The following is a 17,995-nucleotide window of genomic DNA, read 5'->3' on the forward strand; positions in this document are numbered from 1 at the left end:
TATTTACCTAATTAGATTGCCTGGTAAATCGTTAAAATCTTTACAAGTGGACACGCGTGTGCACGCACTCACGCGCGCACGCGCGTATCGCAAACAATTGCGACGCGCGTTTGTGTGAAACTGAAAAAGTGCCCGATCGACGCAGACGGATGTCAGATTTAGTGGAACGGAAACAAAATCTGACGCCGACAAAAGTTGCCAAAATGGGCCGCCCATTGGAAGCGCTTGTGTCGCCCAGCTCACGAACGCACACACGCACGTTGAACTTCTATCGCAGCGTGCGTAGCCAAGCGTGGTAATCGGAGGTGCGGGGGGAAGGACACGGGGGGGGGGGGGGGGGGTCCTCGCGATCGAATGAATTCTCTGCGGCCTCTGTGCGTCCGTCGCACCAGCCTCGTCGTGCAGCTTCGCTCGTGCACGAGCATCGCCAACGATGACGGCAACATGTTACACAGACTCGGCGTAGAGACCGTTTTGTTGTTGTTGTTGTTTCGATTCGTGGCTTTAAGCTTTTAATTTTAAGATGTTACCGTTCTCCTGGGGATCGGTAAGACTTCGGCCCTCCAGCGGTTTGATAAAAATGTGGCAAAATTCGTGGTCGCCACTTGATCCCAAGATCCGGTTCTTGTTTGTCTCTCGTGTTTTCCTCCCTCGTTTGTATTGTTTCAAGACAATACGCATGCGAAGTACATTGAATGAGTTAGTACATTTCGTATTCACACCGTTTGAAACGGAATCAAAGTCACAATCTTTATTTATCCTGGAGGAATCCGATGAGCTATGAAGCTCTTCGTCACAGACGTCCAGTAGAAGCGGGTCAGCAAGGCGATCAAGAAGACGCTGTATTTGACAGACACAGTCTGCAGTAGTTTCACAGCCGGCGGCGATGTTGCTAAGTGTGATCCCAACTGTTTAAAATTACAAAGTGGCGGGAAACTGATCGCACGACAACCGGCAATGTCTTTAGAACTGCATTTAGTGCTTGCATGTATGTTGAATTTCTTTTCCACTGTTCATAGCCAACCGTGCTAATCGAAGGTCCCTCTCCCGCACCTCCAATTAGCACGGTTGGCAACGCACGGTGCGAGAGAAGGTCAACACGCGTGCACGATACCGTGTCGTTTTCGCTACACGGCATCATGTCCGCTCTCTGACCCCGAGGCCCTCCCCCTCCCCGCAGGCGCTGCACTACTTCCAGAGCGCCGCGTCCTGCCTGCAGCTCATCCTCCGCACGGGGGAATACCGCTTCGCGTGGGTGCAGGAGGACGGCATCAGCTGGTACGGAGCGGCGGACGCCGTCAATTTCCTCCGCTCGAGAAATCACCGACGGAGATGTTTTCTTCGACGAAATTTATTTTTAAAAAATATTTTATTTATTCAACGATTAGCACGCGTTGGCTATGTACGGTGCAAAAGAAGTTCAACGTACGTACTTACAACGATGACTACGTGTGCCTGAAAACCACGCGACAAAAGTGCGGCTGACTATGGCGCCACAAGATGAACGAGTCCGAATGAAGACGCAGACGAATGCAATTTAGTAACATTATTTGAAACTGCAGTGGACAATTTTTTTGTAAATCACGGTTCCTGAGCGCAGGCCCAAAAGCCTCAAATGCTAAGCGACCAAAAACGATCAGCACGATAGATGGTGTAATAGATTGGAGTTATGATCCATAATTGGGCGTTTGGGTTTAGGTCTTGGGAAAAAAATGTGTCGTAAACCCTCCTCCACCCGACACAGCCCATTAATAAATGTGACTCAAACGTGCCACATGTATTACCGTCTTAGCAGCACCACCGGGTGTTGCTGTTGTTGTTGTTAGAGAGCGATGTCCCAGCGTGCTCGTGGGTGTCACGTCTCTCTGGATATTACGCCCGGCATCCTCAGGTTAACAGCTCAGCTCTCGAAAGTTCATACGTTGCTCGAAGCGAGAGAGTTTATGGGGGCTTTTGGAAAAGAAACGATTGGAGGAATTCCAAAAAGTGCGAGGGAGAAGGCTAGAAATGTGGAGAGTGAGTGGGTGGGTGGGTGCGTAGGTGGGTAAATGAGTGGGTGAGTGGGTGGGTGAGTGGGTGGGTGAGTGCGTAGGTGGGTAAATGAGTGGGTGAGTGTGTGGGTGGGTGGGTGAGTGGGTGGGTAAGTGAGTGGGTGGGTGGGTGAGTAGGTGGGTAAATGAGTGGGTGAGTGTGTGGGTGGGTGGGTGAGTGGGTGGGTGAGTGAGTGGGTGAGTGAGTGGGTGGGTGGGTGAGTGGGTGGATAGTGAGTGGGTGAGTGAGTGGGTGGTAGTGAGTGGGTAAGTGAGTGGGTGAGTGTGTGGGTGGTGGGTGAGGGGGGTAAAGTGAGTGGGTGAGTGTGTGGGTGGGTGGGTGAGTGGGTGGGTAAGTGAGTGGGTGAGTGAGTGGGTGGTGGGTGAGTGGGTGGATAAGTGAGTGGGTGAGTGAGTGGGTGGGTAGTGAGTGGGTGAGTGCGTAGGTGGGTAATGAGTGGGTGAGTGTGTGGGTGGGTAGGGTGAGTGGGTGGGTAAGTGAGTGGGTGGGTGAGTGGGATGGTGGGTGAGTGGGTGGATAAGTGAGTGGGTGAGTGAGTGGGTGGGTGGGTGGATAAGTGAGTGGGTGAGTGAGTGTGTGGGTGGGTGGGTGAGTGGGCGAGTGGGTGGGTGAGTGGGTGGGTGAGTGGGTGGGTAAGTGAGTGGGTGGGTAAGTAAGTGAGTGGGTGAGTAGGTGGGTGAGTGGGTGAGTGGGTGTGTGGGGTGAGTCATTGTGCCCTGCAGTGTCGGTGGTGGTTGAACACATAGTGAATGAGGTGAAACGGCCTGGTGTCGATCAGAACCGACTCCTCAGCATGGGGGTCGAGGAATCGATGAGCGAGCTTCATGGCAACAGTAACCATGGTAGTCGTGACAGAAGAGTCATGGGGAGAGAGCGAGCATTGCATGGAGCATTGCCAATGCGTCTCGCTCATGGGTTCGTCACGGCCGATGATGTTCATTCCTCTGCGCTTCGGAATCGCTTCTTTCCCTCCCTCTGCTAGATCGGGGCGGTGGCTACGAAGTTGATGCCTCTTCCTAATACTTGCTCAACTTCCAGACAGTCCCGTTTATTTTCCCTTCAAATAAAATAACAAAAAGTAGCACCTAAAAAAATATAAATATATTAGTGCAAATGTTTCACCCGGAGGCCACTTTAATCACGAATCTGTTAGAGTCGGCGTGATCGCGATACCGCCGGATCTGAGACGTCCCCCTGTGCAGGGGACGGCTTTTGCGTGTTCCTGGGTCGTGCAGCCGCACGGCGGAGCTCCACAATTGCCTCAAGGCCGTGCTGTCGTATCTGTCATTCGGTTCGGAGAAGGAGAAAAAAACCAGTCGGGCGCGTAAAAAATCTCGAGCATTTATCATTAGCGTGAGGACATCATCGTTAACGAGCGGCCTCGCCACAACGAGCTCCTGAGAATGCAAACGGATAGCATCTGCTGTGCATGATGTTCACGAGTCCCCAGTGGCATGTTCCCGACGTAAATCGGAGCCGTGCCCCATTAAACTTCCCCGTGAATTAAAAAAAAATTAATCCGTTTATTTGTTTCTTTTTTTATTTCTCAAAAGAAGCGGCCAGTAGAGGGACTTGCGTTTCGCGCTCGATCCCGACACCACCGTCCTGCATCAGGGTGAAAGCCTCTCCACGACTCGATTTTGACTCCAAAAATTGTGCGACTGCTGCTGTGATTGACAGCTGTCAGAGGTGTTCCAGTCTTCTGTCACCTGTTGGTTGAAGAATTTTTGGAAGAAGAAAAAAATACGTGAGAGAGAGATTTCTTTTTCAAGTTTGTGATCAAGTATCGGCAGTTCCTGCCCCTTGCCTCTTAGGTCCATTCGCAAAATATGCATGGAGGATTTGAGCGCTTTATGTTGGGAGCTTTCACATGCATAGACCTGCAGGGAACGGTGTCACCGTGAAGAAACCTCTATTCGGTATGAGATAGATAATGGCCCAGTGGCGATGATGATGGTGATGATGGTGATGATGGTGATGATGCCAATCATGATGATGACATTGACGATGATAATGACGATGACGGATTCTCCGTACAAACGACTGCTCTGCATTTCACATCACGTAGGTTTTGCAGAGACAATGTTATGATTCATAATATATGTTTGGGTTACGCAACGTAATGCCATAAGAACCCTCCACTACCCAACATAGCCAAACTAATTTAATTACCACGTAGTGTACACGCGTTTAACGCGCTAATTATTATGATTGTTTTAGTTCACCGGTGAGTTGAGCAATTCTCACAGCCAAATTTTGATAATTATCGACGTTTGGCTTGAAACTGCACCGAACATTTTCGGGACAGGAGACTGGATTTCATTTTGAATTTCTGGATCTTGTCCTGAAGATGCTGGGCGTAGTTTCAAGCCATCCCTCCTCCCCCTACACTCACCGACCCTCCTCCCTCCCCCCACACTCAACTGCTCTTCTCCCTCCCCCACACTCAACTGCCCTTCTCCCTCCCCCCACACTCACCTGCCCTCCTCCCTCCCCCCCCACTCACCTGCCCTTCTCCCTCCCCCCCCACTCACCTGCCCTTCTCCCTCCCCCATGCTCACCTGCCCTCTCCTCCCTCCCCCCCCACTCACCTGCCCTTCTCCCTCCCCCATGCTCACCTGCCCTCTCCTCCCTCCCCCCACACTCACCTGCCCTCCTCCCTCCCCCATGCTCACCTGCCCTCCTCCCTCCCCCCCACACTCACCTGCCCTTCTCCCTCCCCCATGCTCACCTTCCCTCTCCTCCCTCCCCCCACACTCACCTGCCCTCTCCTCCCTCCCCCCACGCTCACCTGCCCTCCTCCCTCCCCCCCCACTCACCTGCCCTTCTCCCTCCCCCATGCTCACCTGCCCTTCTCCCTCCCCCCACACTCACCTGCCCTCTCCCCCCACACTCACCTGCCCTCCTCCCTCCCCCCCCACTCACCTGCCCTTCTCCCTCCCCCATGCTCACCTGCCCTCTCCTCCCTCCCCCCACACTCACCTGCCCTTCTCCCTCCCCCATGCTCACCTGCCCTTCTCCCTCCCCCCACACTCACCTGCCCTCTCCCCCCACACTCACCTGCCCTCCTCCCTCCCCCACACTCACCTGCCCTCTCCCCCCACACTCACCTGCCCTTCTCCCTCCCGCAAGCTCACCTGCCCTCTTCCCTCAAGTTCACCTGCCCTCCTCCCCCACGCTCACCTGCCCTCTCCTCTCTCCTGCCCCCACGCTCACCCGACGTCTTCCCCCCCTCCCCCCGTGCGCTCTCCGGCAGCATCATGGCGGTGCTGCACAACAGGTGCGGCGTGCAGCTGCAGTACCAGATGAGCTTCTGCCTGTGGCTGCTCGCCTTCAGCCCGCAGGTGTGCGAGCTGCTGCGCACCAACAGCCCCGTGCCGGCGCTGGCCGACGTCCTCAACGAGTCGGTCAAGGAGAAGGTCACACGCATCGTGCTCGCCGCCTTCCGGGTACGTGCGGAGTCGTCGAACCACCCCCCCTCCTCCTCCCCTACTCCTCAAGGAGGAGCGCGCGCACTCTCCCCGCCTGATGATCGACGGTCAGATTTGGTTGTGCGCTGCACGTGGCTTCGAAGCGCACCGAGGCGTGGCACGGGCACTGCGGGATTGTTACCATCACTCAGTGGCGGATAGCTAATGATGTTGTTGTTGCTGCTGCCGTCATTCTGTGTGTGTGTATATAAAACAGCACTTGCACCGAAAGTCAGTTAAGGCTGTATGGGGGGTCTTTGCCTTATATATGGGGGACAGAGGCGTAGGTCCCCTTGTGTAGCCTGCATGTACGGTCAGAGCAGAGGTGCCGTTAGTGAGCGCCTATTACGTCCTGCATTGTGGACGAGGGATGCTTTTGTACGCACGCCACGCCAGGTACGATCTTGGGGGGCTGAGTGAACCTGGAGGTTCAACCAAGTTGTGTCACTGGCCACTGATGTTGGCCGTGTCCGACAAAAAGAACACGTGATTAGAACCCTGCATGTGCTAGCAGTAAAATAGATGTCCTTGTTGTTTGATTTCATGCCAGACGCTCTAACATGGGAGGCGCATTCGAGCTGTGGCAGCACGCGTGAGGATTTCAGGATGCAGCCTCAGCGAGTGTTGAGTTGCAGACGGCGGTGTTTTGGAGTGCTCAGCAGTGCTGTCAGGTGTGCCAGTAATTGGGTGCGGCACAGCCGAAGGGCTTTACACGTCAACCAAAGACCGACCCAGATTCGGCGACGCCTCGGTCGAACGCGGAAGGTTGACGGCACACGAACGCGTGTCCATCGCACCGCTGCTGAAATTCGTTCAAAGGTCCGGCACCGCAAATGTTTTCCCCCGACCGCCTGTGCTGGCAGCAGCTTCTCCGCTAGAGAGAGATAACTCGGTCGGCCTCTCTGGAAGATATTGTGCGCACTTTCCACGCATGGCCAGACGTCTCGGAGGAGGACCTGTATTTATTGCACACTCTACCCCGCCACGCACGGCCTACCGTTTTGACGAACAGCGCGGTACCCTTAAATTTCGATTTAAAGCTTTCGTGACAGCAGGGATTCATCTTCTTGGTTCTTTCGGTAAAGTCACGTAGAATGGAAATAATAAAACAATAACAATAAAACATAATAAAAATAATTCTCACGACGTTTCGGCTGCTTGCGTTGTGGCCGAAACGTCGTGAGAATTATTTTATTATGTTTTATGTTTATTATTTTATTATTTCCATTCTACGTGACTTTACCGAAAGAACCAAGAAGAAGAAGTGGCGGTACCCGTTGATTTGTTCTGCTGGGTGGACAGAGGCGGAAGGGTTTCGGGCAACGGTCAGCAATTAAAGTAACAAGGAGAGGCGTTTTTTTCGAATTTGGTCAAACAACGAAATGTTCAGAGAGCCGCAATGCTCGTGAATACGGGACAGTGTTTCATGAATAACGTAAAACCGTACGTGTTGTGACCCCCATGTTAATAAGAACAGCACACGCACAATTATTTGTAATGCCGCATCACAAATCATTATCGGCTATTTTGACGTTCGCCGCTTATCAAAAAGAATAATTACTAGGGTTTTTTTGTTGTTGCTTTAACACTTTGCAATTGCAATTGTGAACACCGCTGCGCACCTGCTAACTGCCCCAACAGTACAGACGGAGCAGATTCGAATGCTGGTATCTACGAAGCACAAAAAAAGAAAAGAAATGCCGTGCTGGGCATGCATCCTCTTCGCGCAGTCGAGGGTCACCGCTGGTGTTTGCGCAAAAAATGCGCACGGGTTCGCGTCTTCAAAAGGGTCGGGGGGTGGGAATTGGTTGCTTCGATGTGGCTCGCGGGAGCTCATCGGGGAGCAGGAAGTTGCTCCCAGAGCAATTTGGAGCGCGGTCCGGTGGCATCAGTGCTCATCAAAGGCCTCTCCTCCCTCCTGACTCCTCCTGCCCCCGCCACGTGCACAGGGGCCATTTTCAGGCAAGAGAGCACAATTACGGGGCATAATGTTTATATATTCGTGGTCTGTGGGGTCAGTTGCAGCAATCTCTGATGAGCCCTCTGAGAAACAAACAAGAAATTGCCGCAGTAAATCAATGTTGCACTGTATAAGACGATTGATTTTTTTTTCTACTTTGTTTTATTAAACGTGTTTGGTAAGTAATAATTCTACAGATGAACTCCCGGCCACGTGGGATTGAAGCATAGGGCAGTCGTTTCTTGGTTATAAAACGCACGGTAGTTTTAAATTTTTTTCTGACGGCTTTAGTGCATTTTTACAAGCATCTAAAATAAACATCTAATTCACCGGTGAAGGTATTGAACTTCACAGCCAAGCATCCTACATCTGGAGTTGTATTGCTATCGTAAGTAAGGTATTTACCGCGTGTGTAAATAATGTATGAGAGGTTTAGGTGAGTGCTTCCAGCTTGAATGAATGATGCACCCGTCCATGCATCTTATCATCATCATCATCATCGTCTTCATCGTATGTCTCTTTTTTAACACGATCTCTGAGCGCCGGTCTCAATAGCTCAAAACGTCAAGGGGGCAGCAACAAACAGCACTATCGTGGTAGCCTTTTGGCGTTCTCTGGTGAGACGAGGCCAATGAAGAAGGCTCCTGTCTCTGGTGTAGGCCAATCAGTTTCAGACACAATGCTGAGATTATTATCAGAGCACGTTTGTTTGCATGTTCACCACAAGTACGTGGTGGTTAATGCAGACTTGAATCCTTGCAAAAAGGTACATATTTGGTGTTTGAACGTTTGAACACCTCCCGTTTTATTGCCAGAAAGGGTAAAACCTATTCTTATTTTTCAGCACTATAGTTCATGTCGTGAGAGTCAAAAGCTTAAGTTGCAAAAGCTTGGGATGGGGGGTGGGGGGACAAGATACGATGGAGAGCGAATTCCCAAGAGGAGTGGTGCGAGGGATTAAGCCGAGAAGAGAAGTGGCGTCGCCGTCACGGAGACAGGCGGAGGCTTCAGAGGTTTTAATCTCGCAGCGGATTGACCATGGCTGCTGGCAGCAGTTCATGATGATGATGATGAGGATGATGAGGATCGCAAGTGGAAACATTTTCAGTTGACCCTGCGATATATATATTTTTATTTTAAATGTAGGCATTTGAAGTCGGGGCACAGTTCAGCATCCTGCCATTTCAACGACCATTCTCATCCCGGCTCTTAATAATTTGTCAAAAAGTAAACAGGAACTTAAATAGATGTACAATTATCTTGCACTAACGTCTTTACTCTTTGACTAGTGGCTGTTATTGAGCACCCCATTACATTGATTGCACATTAAAATCCATTATAGCGTCATGCCATGCTTTTGGTGAAGTGTGACGGTACCGTCAAAACCCGAACTATCGCCCTCACGTGATTTGCGTAGAACACGCAGCACTGACACGCGCGTGTGCAATCCGCGGTTGTTTCACGCTATGAGCACGCGCGCATTCACGTGGTGGGGAGTGGCGTGCGCTGGTGATTCGAGTTCAAATCCCTGCCCGGGCTATGAGTTCTGGGCGAGTGGTATCAGACCTTGTCCTTCCCCTCTACACAAACTCCCACTGAACCGGCGTGGTGAAGTATGGTCAATAAAAAAAAAACATGAGACCGACATGCCATGGGTGGACACCTTCATCCGTTGGTTGATTTAGAATCGCCATAATGTCGCGGTTATGTATTATTGTTGTTACACATTAATGCTGCATGAACGTTGACACAGTGTTACGTAATCATCTCCAGCAGAATGGAGGGCAGCTTGGGCACTGGTGGGAACGCCTCGCTCGGTTAGAGACGATGATTCATCATCGGTCTTAATAATTGCTGCCGCGGGTAATGGCAGTTTTAAATTGCATTCGCGAGCACTGCCCGACGAGTCGGCCGTGTTGACCTGCGCGAGAAACATTGCGTTGCGTCCGCTCGCTCTGCGTCTGTGAAAAATCAGATTCGTCCAGTGTCAATGTTCAAAATACATAGCGCAGAGCTGGGGGCCGTGTTACTGCTGACACGTGGCCTCTTTGTACGTACGTTGAACTTCTTTTGCACCATACGTAGCCAACCGTGCTAGTCCGAGGTGCGGGGGGAAGGATAACAAACGAAAAACAAAAATCAGTTCTCAAGAAATGAGTTTTTAATCTATATTTGAAAGTGCATAGCTCCCAGCGGCTTCCTAATATCAGAAGGAAGAGCGTTCCAGACGGCCACAGAAGCGCATCTGAAAGTGCGTGATGCGGTGACCGTCTTTGTTCGATGGTGAACCAAAAGCCTCTGTGACCCTGAAATCTTACCCTGAAATCCACAATTTGATAGCCTATCGATTTGCGTTCCTTGTGGCAAGTGCCAGTCCAAAACTTAATTTACGGCCCCACCATGGTATAATGTTTAATTCGTTTCTCCCTCCCAAATGCCACCACCACTGTGCGTGGTTGGCGGTTCGTGGTACGGACGCCAGGCACAGCTGCTGATGGCCAAAGGGCTGAAAAGTCAAGCAGCCACAACTTGAGTAATGATTTGTTCTGAGCGGTGTTCTGTTGTGTTCTGCTCACCTTCCCCGCTGATACTCTATTAAGCTTCACGCGGCTTTTCACAAACACTCGATATATTCGTCAATAACGCTGCCCTAAAGGAAACATATAAATATGTGTCTATGGGACCCTTTTTGTCGGTACTCAATTAAGATGATAAAAAAAGGCTTTACCATTTCTGGCATAAACACTGTAGGTTTTTTAGATGTGAAAACACCACATAGACACCTATAACTAGGCATCAAGTCTGCATTAACCGCACATGCATGTGGTGAAACATGCAAACTAAATGTGCTTTGATAACATACGCATCGTCCTTGCTTTGTTTTACCAGTGCAGTGTGGGTACACTCCGCTGCATCCAAGATGTGCCACGAGCGTGACGAAGTGGCCCAAAATACCCTCTGGAGGGGGGGGGGGCAGTCTAGAGCTCCCCTCTAGTGGAGGCTCATCGACCAGTAGTGGCGTAAGCAAGACATTTGCATGGCTACAACTCTTTACCTTTCATGAAAGCCAGGCGCAGCTGATGGCTATTGGCCTGATAGGCCAAGCAGCCACAACCTGAGCGTTGATTTTGTGAGCGTGGCGCTGATTTCGCCGCTGCCACTGGTTGAGCCTCACGTGGCTCCGTGTGTTGCGCGACCCCTGAACCTGCTGTACCTGCTGTACCTGCTGTACCTGCTGTACCTGCTGCACCTGCTGCACATGCTGCACCTGCTGCACCTGCTGCACCTGCTGTACCTGCTGTACCTGCTGTACCTGCTGCACCTGCTGCACCTGCTGTACCTGCTGCACCTGCTGCACCTGCTGTACCTGCTGCACCTGCTGTACCTGCTGCACCTGCTGCACCTGCTGTACCTGCTGTACCTGCTGCACCTGCTGCACATGCTGTACCTGCTGCACATGCTGCACCTGCTGTACCTGCTGCACCTGCTGTACCTGCTGTACCTGCTGCACCTGCTGTACCTGCTGTACCTGCTGCACCTGCTGTACCTGCTGCACCTGCTGTACCTGCTGCACCTGCTGTACCTGCTGTACCTGCTGCACCTGCTGCACCTGCTGTACCTGCTGTACCTGCTGCACCTGCTGCACCTGCTGCACCTGCTGCACCTGCTGCACCTGCTGCACCTGCTGCACCTGCTGTACCTGCTGCACCTGCTGCACCTGCTGTACCTGCTGTACCTGCTGCACCTGCTGCACCTGCTGTACCTGCTGCACCTGCTGCACCTGCTGTACCTGCTGCACCTGCTGCACCTGCTGTACCTGCTGTACGGCGCCTTGATCGCTTGTCACGCGATCGCCCCTTTGGCTCCGTCAAATCCCAGTGCGCAGCCATGGCTGGGATTGCGCCGATCCCCGATGTTGACCACCTTTCGCAGGCAGTCAAAAATCCGGAGTGACGGTTATCCACCTGATCCCCGTAAATTTCCAATGACATTTGACCGCCAGCTACGTATATATATATAAACTTTGCAGGATGTAGGTCAAGCGCATATGAAGGTTCGTATTTTCGGAAATACCATCTGTACACAGGCAGCCTACGGATGATCATTGGTGTGATTACTACAACGCGGTAATCCAAAGCAGTTTTTGCTGCCCAGCATCGATGCACGTATGAGGCCAGGAGTGTTTTCCCCTGCCGTCAAGCAATAATGTGCAAAAATTGTATTGCTAAGGGTAACTCATTAATGTGTGTGCTCTCATTTTTTTTGCTCAATTAATATTAGGTCGCGCTGTAGCATTATCGTCTTCATCATCATGCCTAAGCCCAATGTCATGGATTAACAGCGTAAATTCACGAATCCCCGCTATGTGCTCCTCCACACAATGGGATATGTGAAACGGACACGCCGTGGTATGATCGCGCTCCGAGATTTCTAAGCACCACCTTTGAGTAGCGAAGTCCGCATGTGGCCTCTTTGAGCAAAATGAAAAATTATAAATTATAGTTGAAGGAACTGCGCCGGCGATGGTGCCACAAGCACGAATCACCAGTGATTGAGCTCGCACCGAAGTGGTGAAAGAAGAACGTTTCAAATTGGCGCAGACTGCCTGCCGCGACATTGTTCGGAAATGCGGTCAGAAACAAAACCACACAATGGACCAAATTCACAAGAATGGATTGTGAGGGATGGCGACGGCTTGGGCGATGCCTTCATCCAGCAGTGGCTGATGATGATGATGATGATGAAAATGGAACCTGATTTACAAGAGGAAATTATACGTCGGATAATGTTGTGGAGAATGGCCATTGAAAATGGACTGAATAAGAACCACTACCCACAACGTTAGCTCGTTATATTGGTTGATGTGGTGTATGTATGTACTGTGTGTTGAACTTCATTCGCACTGTACGTAGCCAACCGTGCGAATCGGAGGTGCGGGGGAAGGACAACATATCAAACACAAAAAGCAGTTCTCAATAAATGAATTTCCAATCTAGATGATTTGAAAGCGCATAGCTCCAGTGGCTTCCTAATATCGGAAGGAAGAGCGTTCCAGACGGCCGCAGAAGCGAATCTGAAAGCGCGCGATGCAGTGGCCGTCTTCGTTCAATGGTTAACTATAAGCCGCTGCTGCTAGGATGAGCGGAGTTGGCGTGATGGTTTACGCTCCTTGGCGAGATCGGCGATGTATTGCGCTTCATTTGTGGCAAGCACTTCGTATGTAACAAGTGCGACCGTACAATGTATTCGTTCGGCAACCAGAACGCAATGCAGCTCACCGAGCACAGGATGGGCATGGTGAAATGAGGCAGTGCTCGCAAGGAACATGGGAGACTTTGAACTTCATTCATCTGGGATCTTGGGACGTAACCCAAAGGGGGTAGTGACACAGTGGTTAGAGCGCACTGCGCTATGAGCCCAGCCACCTGAGTTCAATTCGCGGGCACGGCTAACCTCAGTGACATCAGTGGTGAGTGTTATCTGATCCAGTTCTGAGCCGTCGCCTTCACCATCCCACGCTTCCCAATCTGGTGAAGTACAGTCAATCGCCATGACCGACACGGCGGTCTTCATCCAGCATTGGATTGACAACCAGCTGGATATTACCGTGATAATTACACACAGTATTGTAACGAACGATATTGTTGTATATGTGGTATTCGTGGTATTCATTACATTGCACGGCTACCACGAAGGAATTGCGTCTCACAGATGGTGCCATGCGGTTTTACCCAATTAAATAATTGGCAGATAATTTTAAAAAAAAAAGTTTGGAAAATGTGTACCATCGCCAGCAGACGTGGCCAAATTTTTCTCTTCACATAGCACCACGGCATCTCTGACGTCCACCGCGTAGCAGACAGTGAATATATGTTGGTAAAAAAAACGCGCCTCAACGCGAGTGTGCGTGTGTGCGTGTGCGTGTGTGTGCGCGTGTGCGTGTGTGTGCGCGTGTGTGTGCGTGAGTGCGTACGCGTGTGCGTGTGTGTGCGCGTGTGCGTGTGTGTGCGCGCGTGTGTGCGCGTGTGCGTGCGTGAGTGCGAGTGCGTGTGTGTGCGTGTGTGTGTGCGCGTGTGCGTGTGTGTGCGCGTGTGCGTGTGTGTGCGCGTGCGCGTGTGTGTGTGCGTGCGTGTGTGTGCGTGTGTGCGCGAGTGCGCGTGTGTGCGTGTGCTGTGAACGGTCGCGTCGAGTGTGGCTCAGGCTTGCTCTGTGCATTAATCACGCTGCTCGGACACTCGCTGGGTTTATTCTGATACTACCAAGATCCGATCGTGCATAGTCTTCGTTGTCGTCGTTATCAACATCAGGCATCTTTTCACGATCTTTCGCCGCCTTCTCTGCCGCTGTTTTTCGTGAATCTCATTGTGCCAGGTCTCTGTCTACGATGCCTCCCCATCTGCTTCTCTGTTTTCAATGTTCTGTCATCCGTGTGTCATACAAGAAAGGTAATTAAACAGTCTGCCGTCTGATGGATGAAATAAGTTTTCGATTCATTTTTGGAGACCCACATTAAAAAACACCCCAACACTCCTGATGGGATCCAGAGCAGATGCATGGGGGCAGAGTTGAAGCTGTGGGACCAATTAGCCGAGGGGGTGAATGCCAATTAACCAAGAGGGCCTACAAAGGTGAATTATTGCGAGCTATATTCTTAGGTTTTTTCGGTAAAGTCACGTAGGTAAAAACATTAAAAAGTAAAATAAAATAAGATCAAAATCACGACGTTTCGGAGGCAACACAAGCTTCCGTCTTCAGGTGGAACCGTCACAGCCACGACAGCTGTATCAAGTAAATGAGAGATTGCAGAAGCTACCACTCCGTTTATATAATGGTTGGAGAAGGTGGTGGGGCAAGGGCCGCATACTTATTATTAATATGGTAAGGTGAGGCTTGAGACTAAGAATAGACTGCATAACAAAGGCTGAGCCTTTGTTATGGAGAGGTGCGGTTTGTGACTCAACTAAGTGTAGTTAAATCTTTTTTGCATGGTTAATCACATCTTTCCAATGATTACTCAGTTTGTAAATCATTGGAAAGATGTGATTAACCATGCAAAAAAGATTTAACTACACTTATTTGCCAATCTTATTTGACAGACAACCATTACTGTTTTACCATGTCTAGTCACAGGTTGAGTCACAAACCGCACCTCTCCATAACAAAGGCTCAGCCTTTGTTATGCAGTCTATTCTTAGTCTCAAGCCTCACCTTACCATATTAATAATAAGTATGCGGCCCTTGCCCCACCACCTTCTCCAACCATTATATAAACGGAGTGGTAGCTTCTGCAATCTCTCATTTACTTGATACAGCTGTCGTGGCTGTGACGGTTCCACCTGAAGACGGAAGCTTGTGTTGCCTCGGAAACGTCGTGATTTTTATTTTATTTTACTTTTTAATGTTTTTACCTACGTGACTTTACCGAAAAAACCTAAGAATATGAATCATTGCAGTCACGAAAGCTTCAAATCTAGAATTATTGAGAGCTTATATCAAACAATTGCCCTTCCTTGTCCATCCAAAGAATAACCACTGTGAACTTCCTCATGAAGTTATCTGATTTGTATCCACCCCCCGTGGAATAATGACAGTTTGAGTCAACATCCAACCAGGATTGGAACTCGCAATATTCCAATCGCGAGCCACTCGTCACGGTTCCGCTGAGTGGTCAGTTTTGGCCAAACACGAGCCGGCGGTGTTAACAAGAGCGGACGCTGGGCTTGGGCCACAAACCTCTGCAACAACCGGCAAATGCGCTACCGCTTAGGCATTTCACATCCTATGTTATTATTGTTGTTATCATTATTTTATTATTGTTATAATTGTTATTAGTTTATTTTTATTGTTTTATTGGGTTATAATTTTATTAGTATTATTAATTATTATTATTTTATTATCACTTGTTTACTTATTTATTTACTTATTTATTAATCAGCCAATACCTGCCACGGGCTGTGTGACATTCTCTGCATGTTGTGCCGCGGCCCACGGCTGTGAAGGTCTCAGTCGGGTGCGGTGACTCTGGTGTGGTGACTCTCCTGTGGTGTCTCTGGTGCGGTGATTCGCGTGCGGTGATTGGTGATCTCATGGGAACAGTGTGGGACCGGCAGCATTGATTCACACGCCGAGAAAACCAACCCGAATCTCCAATCCGCACGCTTCCATTTACCGACGGCGTAAAGAACTTTACAGGATGTCACATTTATAATGTCACCGGTTACAACGAGCTTAGTAGACTCATTAATTAAGCAATTTTTTTAATACCATATTTTATGCAAGCGCTGGTCAAAACAACACGAAACTTGCAACTTTATTCGGCCAAATTAGTTTTGTTTACATGCATTCAATGTGTGTGATAACGAAATCTCAGCGAATGCTGTTGTGTAGCTAATTTATTTCTAAAATGCCCAAATCATCTACCCAGGGGGCGAGGCATGGCTCACAGCTTGGTGAGCTCTGCTGGGGATCTTTGTCATGGAAATGTATTAAACGGTAAACAGCGTGCGCAACATTTCTCATTCAGATCCGAGCACCTTCTCGTGTCCCACACGCTGGGGACACGATCGGCGACGTTTACGTGCTCGCGTGGAGGTCGGTGAGGTGTGCCGGTGTGCGGCTTCAGGAGTAGCCCGGTGAAATGACCGTAAATGCTGCCGGCAAAATTACGTAAGCGGCCCGTGGCGTTACCACGTGGTCCATGGTTTGTGACGCGTAGACTCACGTGGAGGTTCAAAGACTTACATAGACACCAACGAATTTCATCGAGAACTGACGACTAGTGTAAAGACCCATAGACTCAAAGACACTGATTAGACTTAAATAGCCACTCTTCTTTCGTATGGTCGGGAGTCATTCAGTGACATTCATATACTCGCGTTTCGATCGGTGAGTGCACCAATGGACGGCTTCAAGAGTAGTCGAGTGAATATCTTTGATCCACAGTTCCCCGCTGTAAGCTGTCCTTAATTGTCCGTTGGAGTAGGAGGGAGTCACAGCTGCCGTGCGATATTCAGACTTCGCAGCTAGCACCGCTGAGATCCTAGCTTCAAATCTAGGCCACTGGTTCTGAATGAACTGGGTTCTCAAATGTGGATGGTGGTGTTCCACTTAATTTGGCTTTGAGAATTGACAAAAAAATATTTACGTCACTCATGAAAATTAATAATAATAATAATCTGAGCGAAAAAAACAGGTGGGAATCTGCTGCCCGCTACCGTGTGGACCAGAGGTCATGGGAAGCTCTGTAATATCCACTTCCATGGGCCGTTCTCTCACATGAAGTGTCCCACCGCTCGGCGGGTGCTTCGCGTCATGGAGCCACGCCGATAGCCACAATTTGGATAACCCAAAATAAAGGTTTGTGTTCTGGTTAGATCGCGTAAATATGAATGTGTCATTAAACCCGGCACCACCACCTGCCGCAGAGCCAGCTAGTAAGGTGTGTCACGTGAACAAAACATGCCAATTCGTTACTCGTTCCACACACCGGTGTGAGAGTCTACCCACAATGTGGCACATTAGGAATGGATCACTCTTTTAATTATGTCCTTGTGCAGCAAGGGAGTAAAGTGTGGTTCTGTGAAAGTCCTGATGTGCTGTGCAGTGCATCAATGCATGTGTGTACAGCAGCATGTGTAGACTGAGTCGGGCCTGTAGGTGGCTGGCAGGGTTAATGAATAACCGCACGTGTAAACCAGCCACGTGGTTAATGGCGACTCGGAAGAATTGCTGCGTGTAACACGCGCTGTTGCATTTTACAGAGTGACGGTGCTGTTCTTCACAAGATTAATATTAACCACAATAAATAAATGTGCTTGCCCTCGATTTGGAGCACCTGCCCACGTCCTTCATTTCGAGTGTGCAACATTTACAATTCCAGTGGTGGTGACGTTTCACCAGTAATTGCAACCAGCCTCATCAGGCGACAGCCAAAATTGTGGAGAAATCCTCCTCCTGCTTCGGTCTTGAATCGGAATGTTTTGTTCACGTGACAAACCTTAGTCATTGACTGAGTCGAGTGGTGGCGAGTTTAATGGCACATTTGCATGTATGCGATCCAACCCCAAAAACCTCCATTATGGATAACATTGCGAAAGCCTACTACATTTTATTGGGATAACATTGAGGTTAAAAGACCGCGTACTTTGAAAAACATGTCGGCACGATTTGGAAATAGATTACAAAAGGAGTGAGGATGCTTTAGTAGATACTTTATTTATCGATCTAAAATGCTTCAGTAGATACCCTTTAGTAGATACTAAAACGCTTTAGTAGATACTAAAATGCTTTAAGAGATACTTTATTTCTGGATCTAAAACGCTTTAGTAGATGCTTTAGCTACTAAAACGCTTTAGTATATACTAAAACGCTTTAATATATACTAAAACACTTTAGTAGTAAACGCTTTAGTCTCTACTAAAACCCCTTAGTATCTACTAAAACGTTTTAGTAGATTATTAAAGCTTTAGCAGGAAACGCGTTAGTATCTACTAAAACGCTTTAGTATCTACTA

At 49.5% G+C, this 17,995-nt stretch overlaps 1 protein-coding gene across 1 annotated transcript in view; it reads left to right on the plus strand.

Moving 5' to 3' along the window:
• Positions 1–17,995, plus strand: part of LOC133352987 (V-type proton ATPase subunit H-like) — a 103,915-nt gene that overhangs the window by 35,447 nt on the left and 50,473 nt on the right. Inside the window, 2 exon segments of the mRNA XM_061569045.1 lie at positions 1,181–1,278; positions 5,309–5,501. Coding sequence (XP_061425029.1) covers positions 1,181–1,278; positions 5,309–5,501 — 291 coding nt within the window.

The sequence above is a fragment of the Lethenteron reissneri genome, chromosome 42 (assembly GCF_015708825.2).
Source record: "Lethenteron reissneri isolate LAM-NWPU_2019-01 chromosome 42, ASM1570882v1, whole genome shotgun sequence".
Lineage (NCBI taxonomy): Eukaryota > Metazoa > Chordata > Hyperoartia > Petromyzontiformes > Petromyzontidae > Lethenteron > Lethenteron reissneri.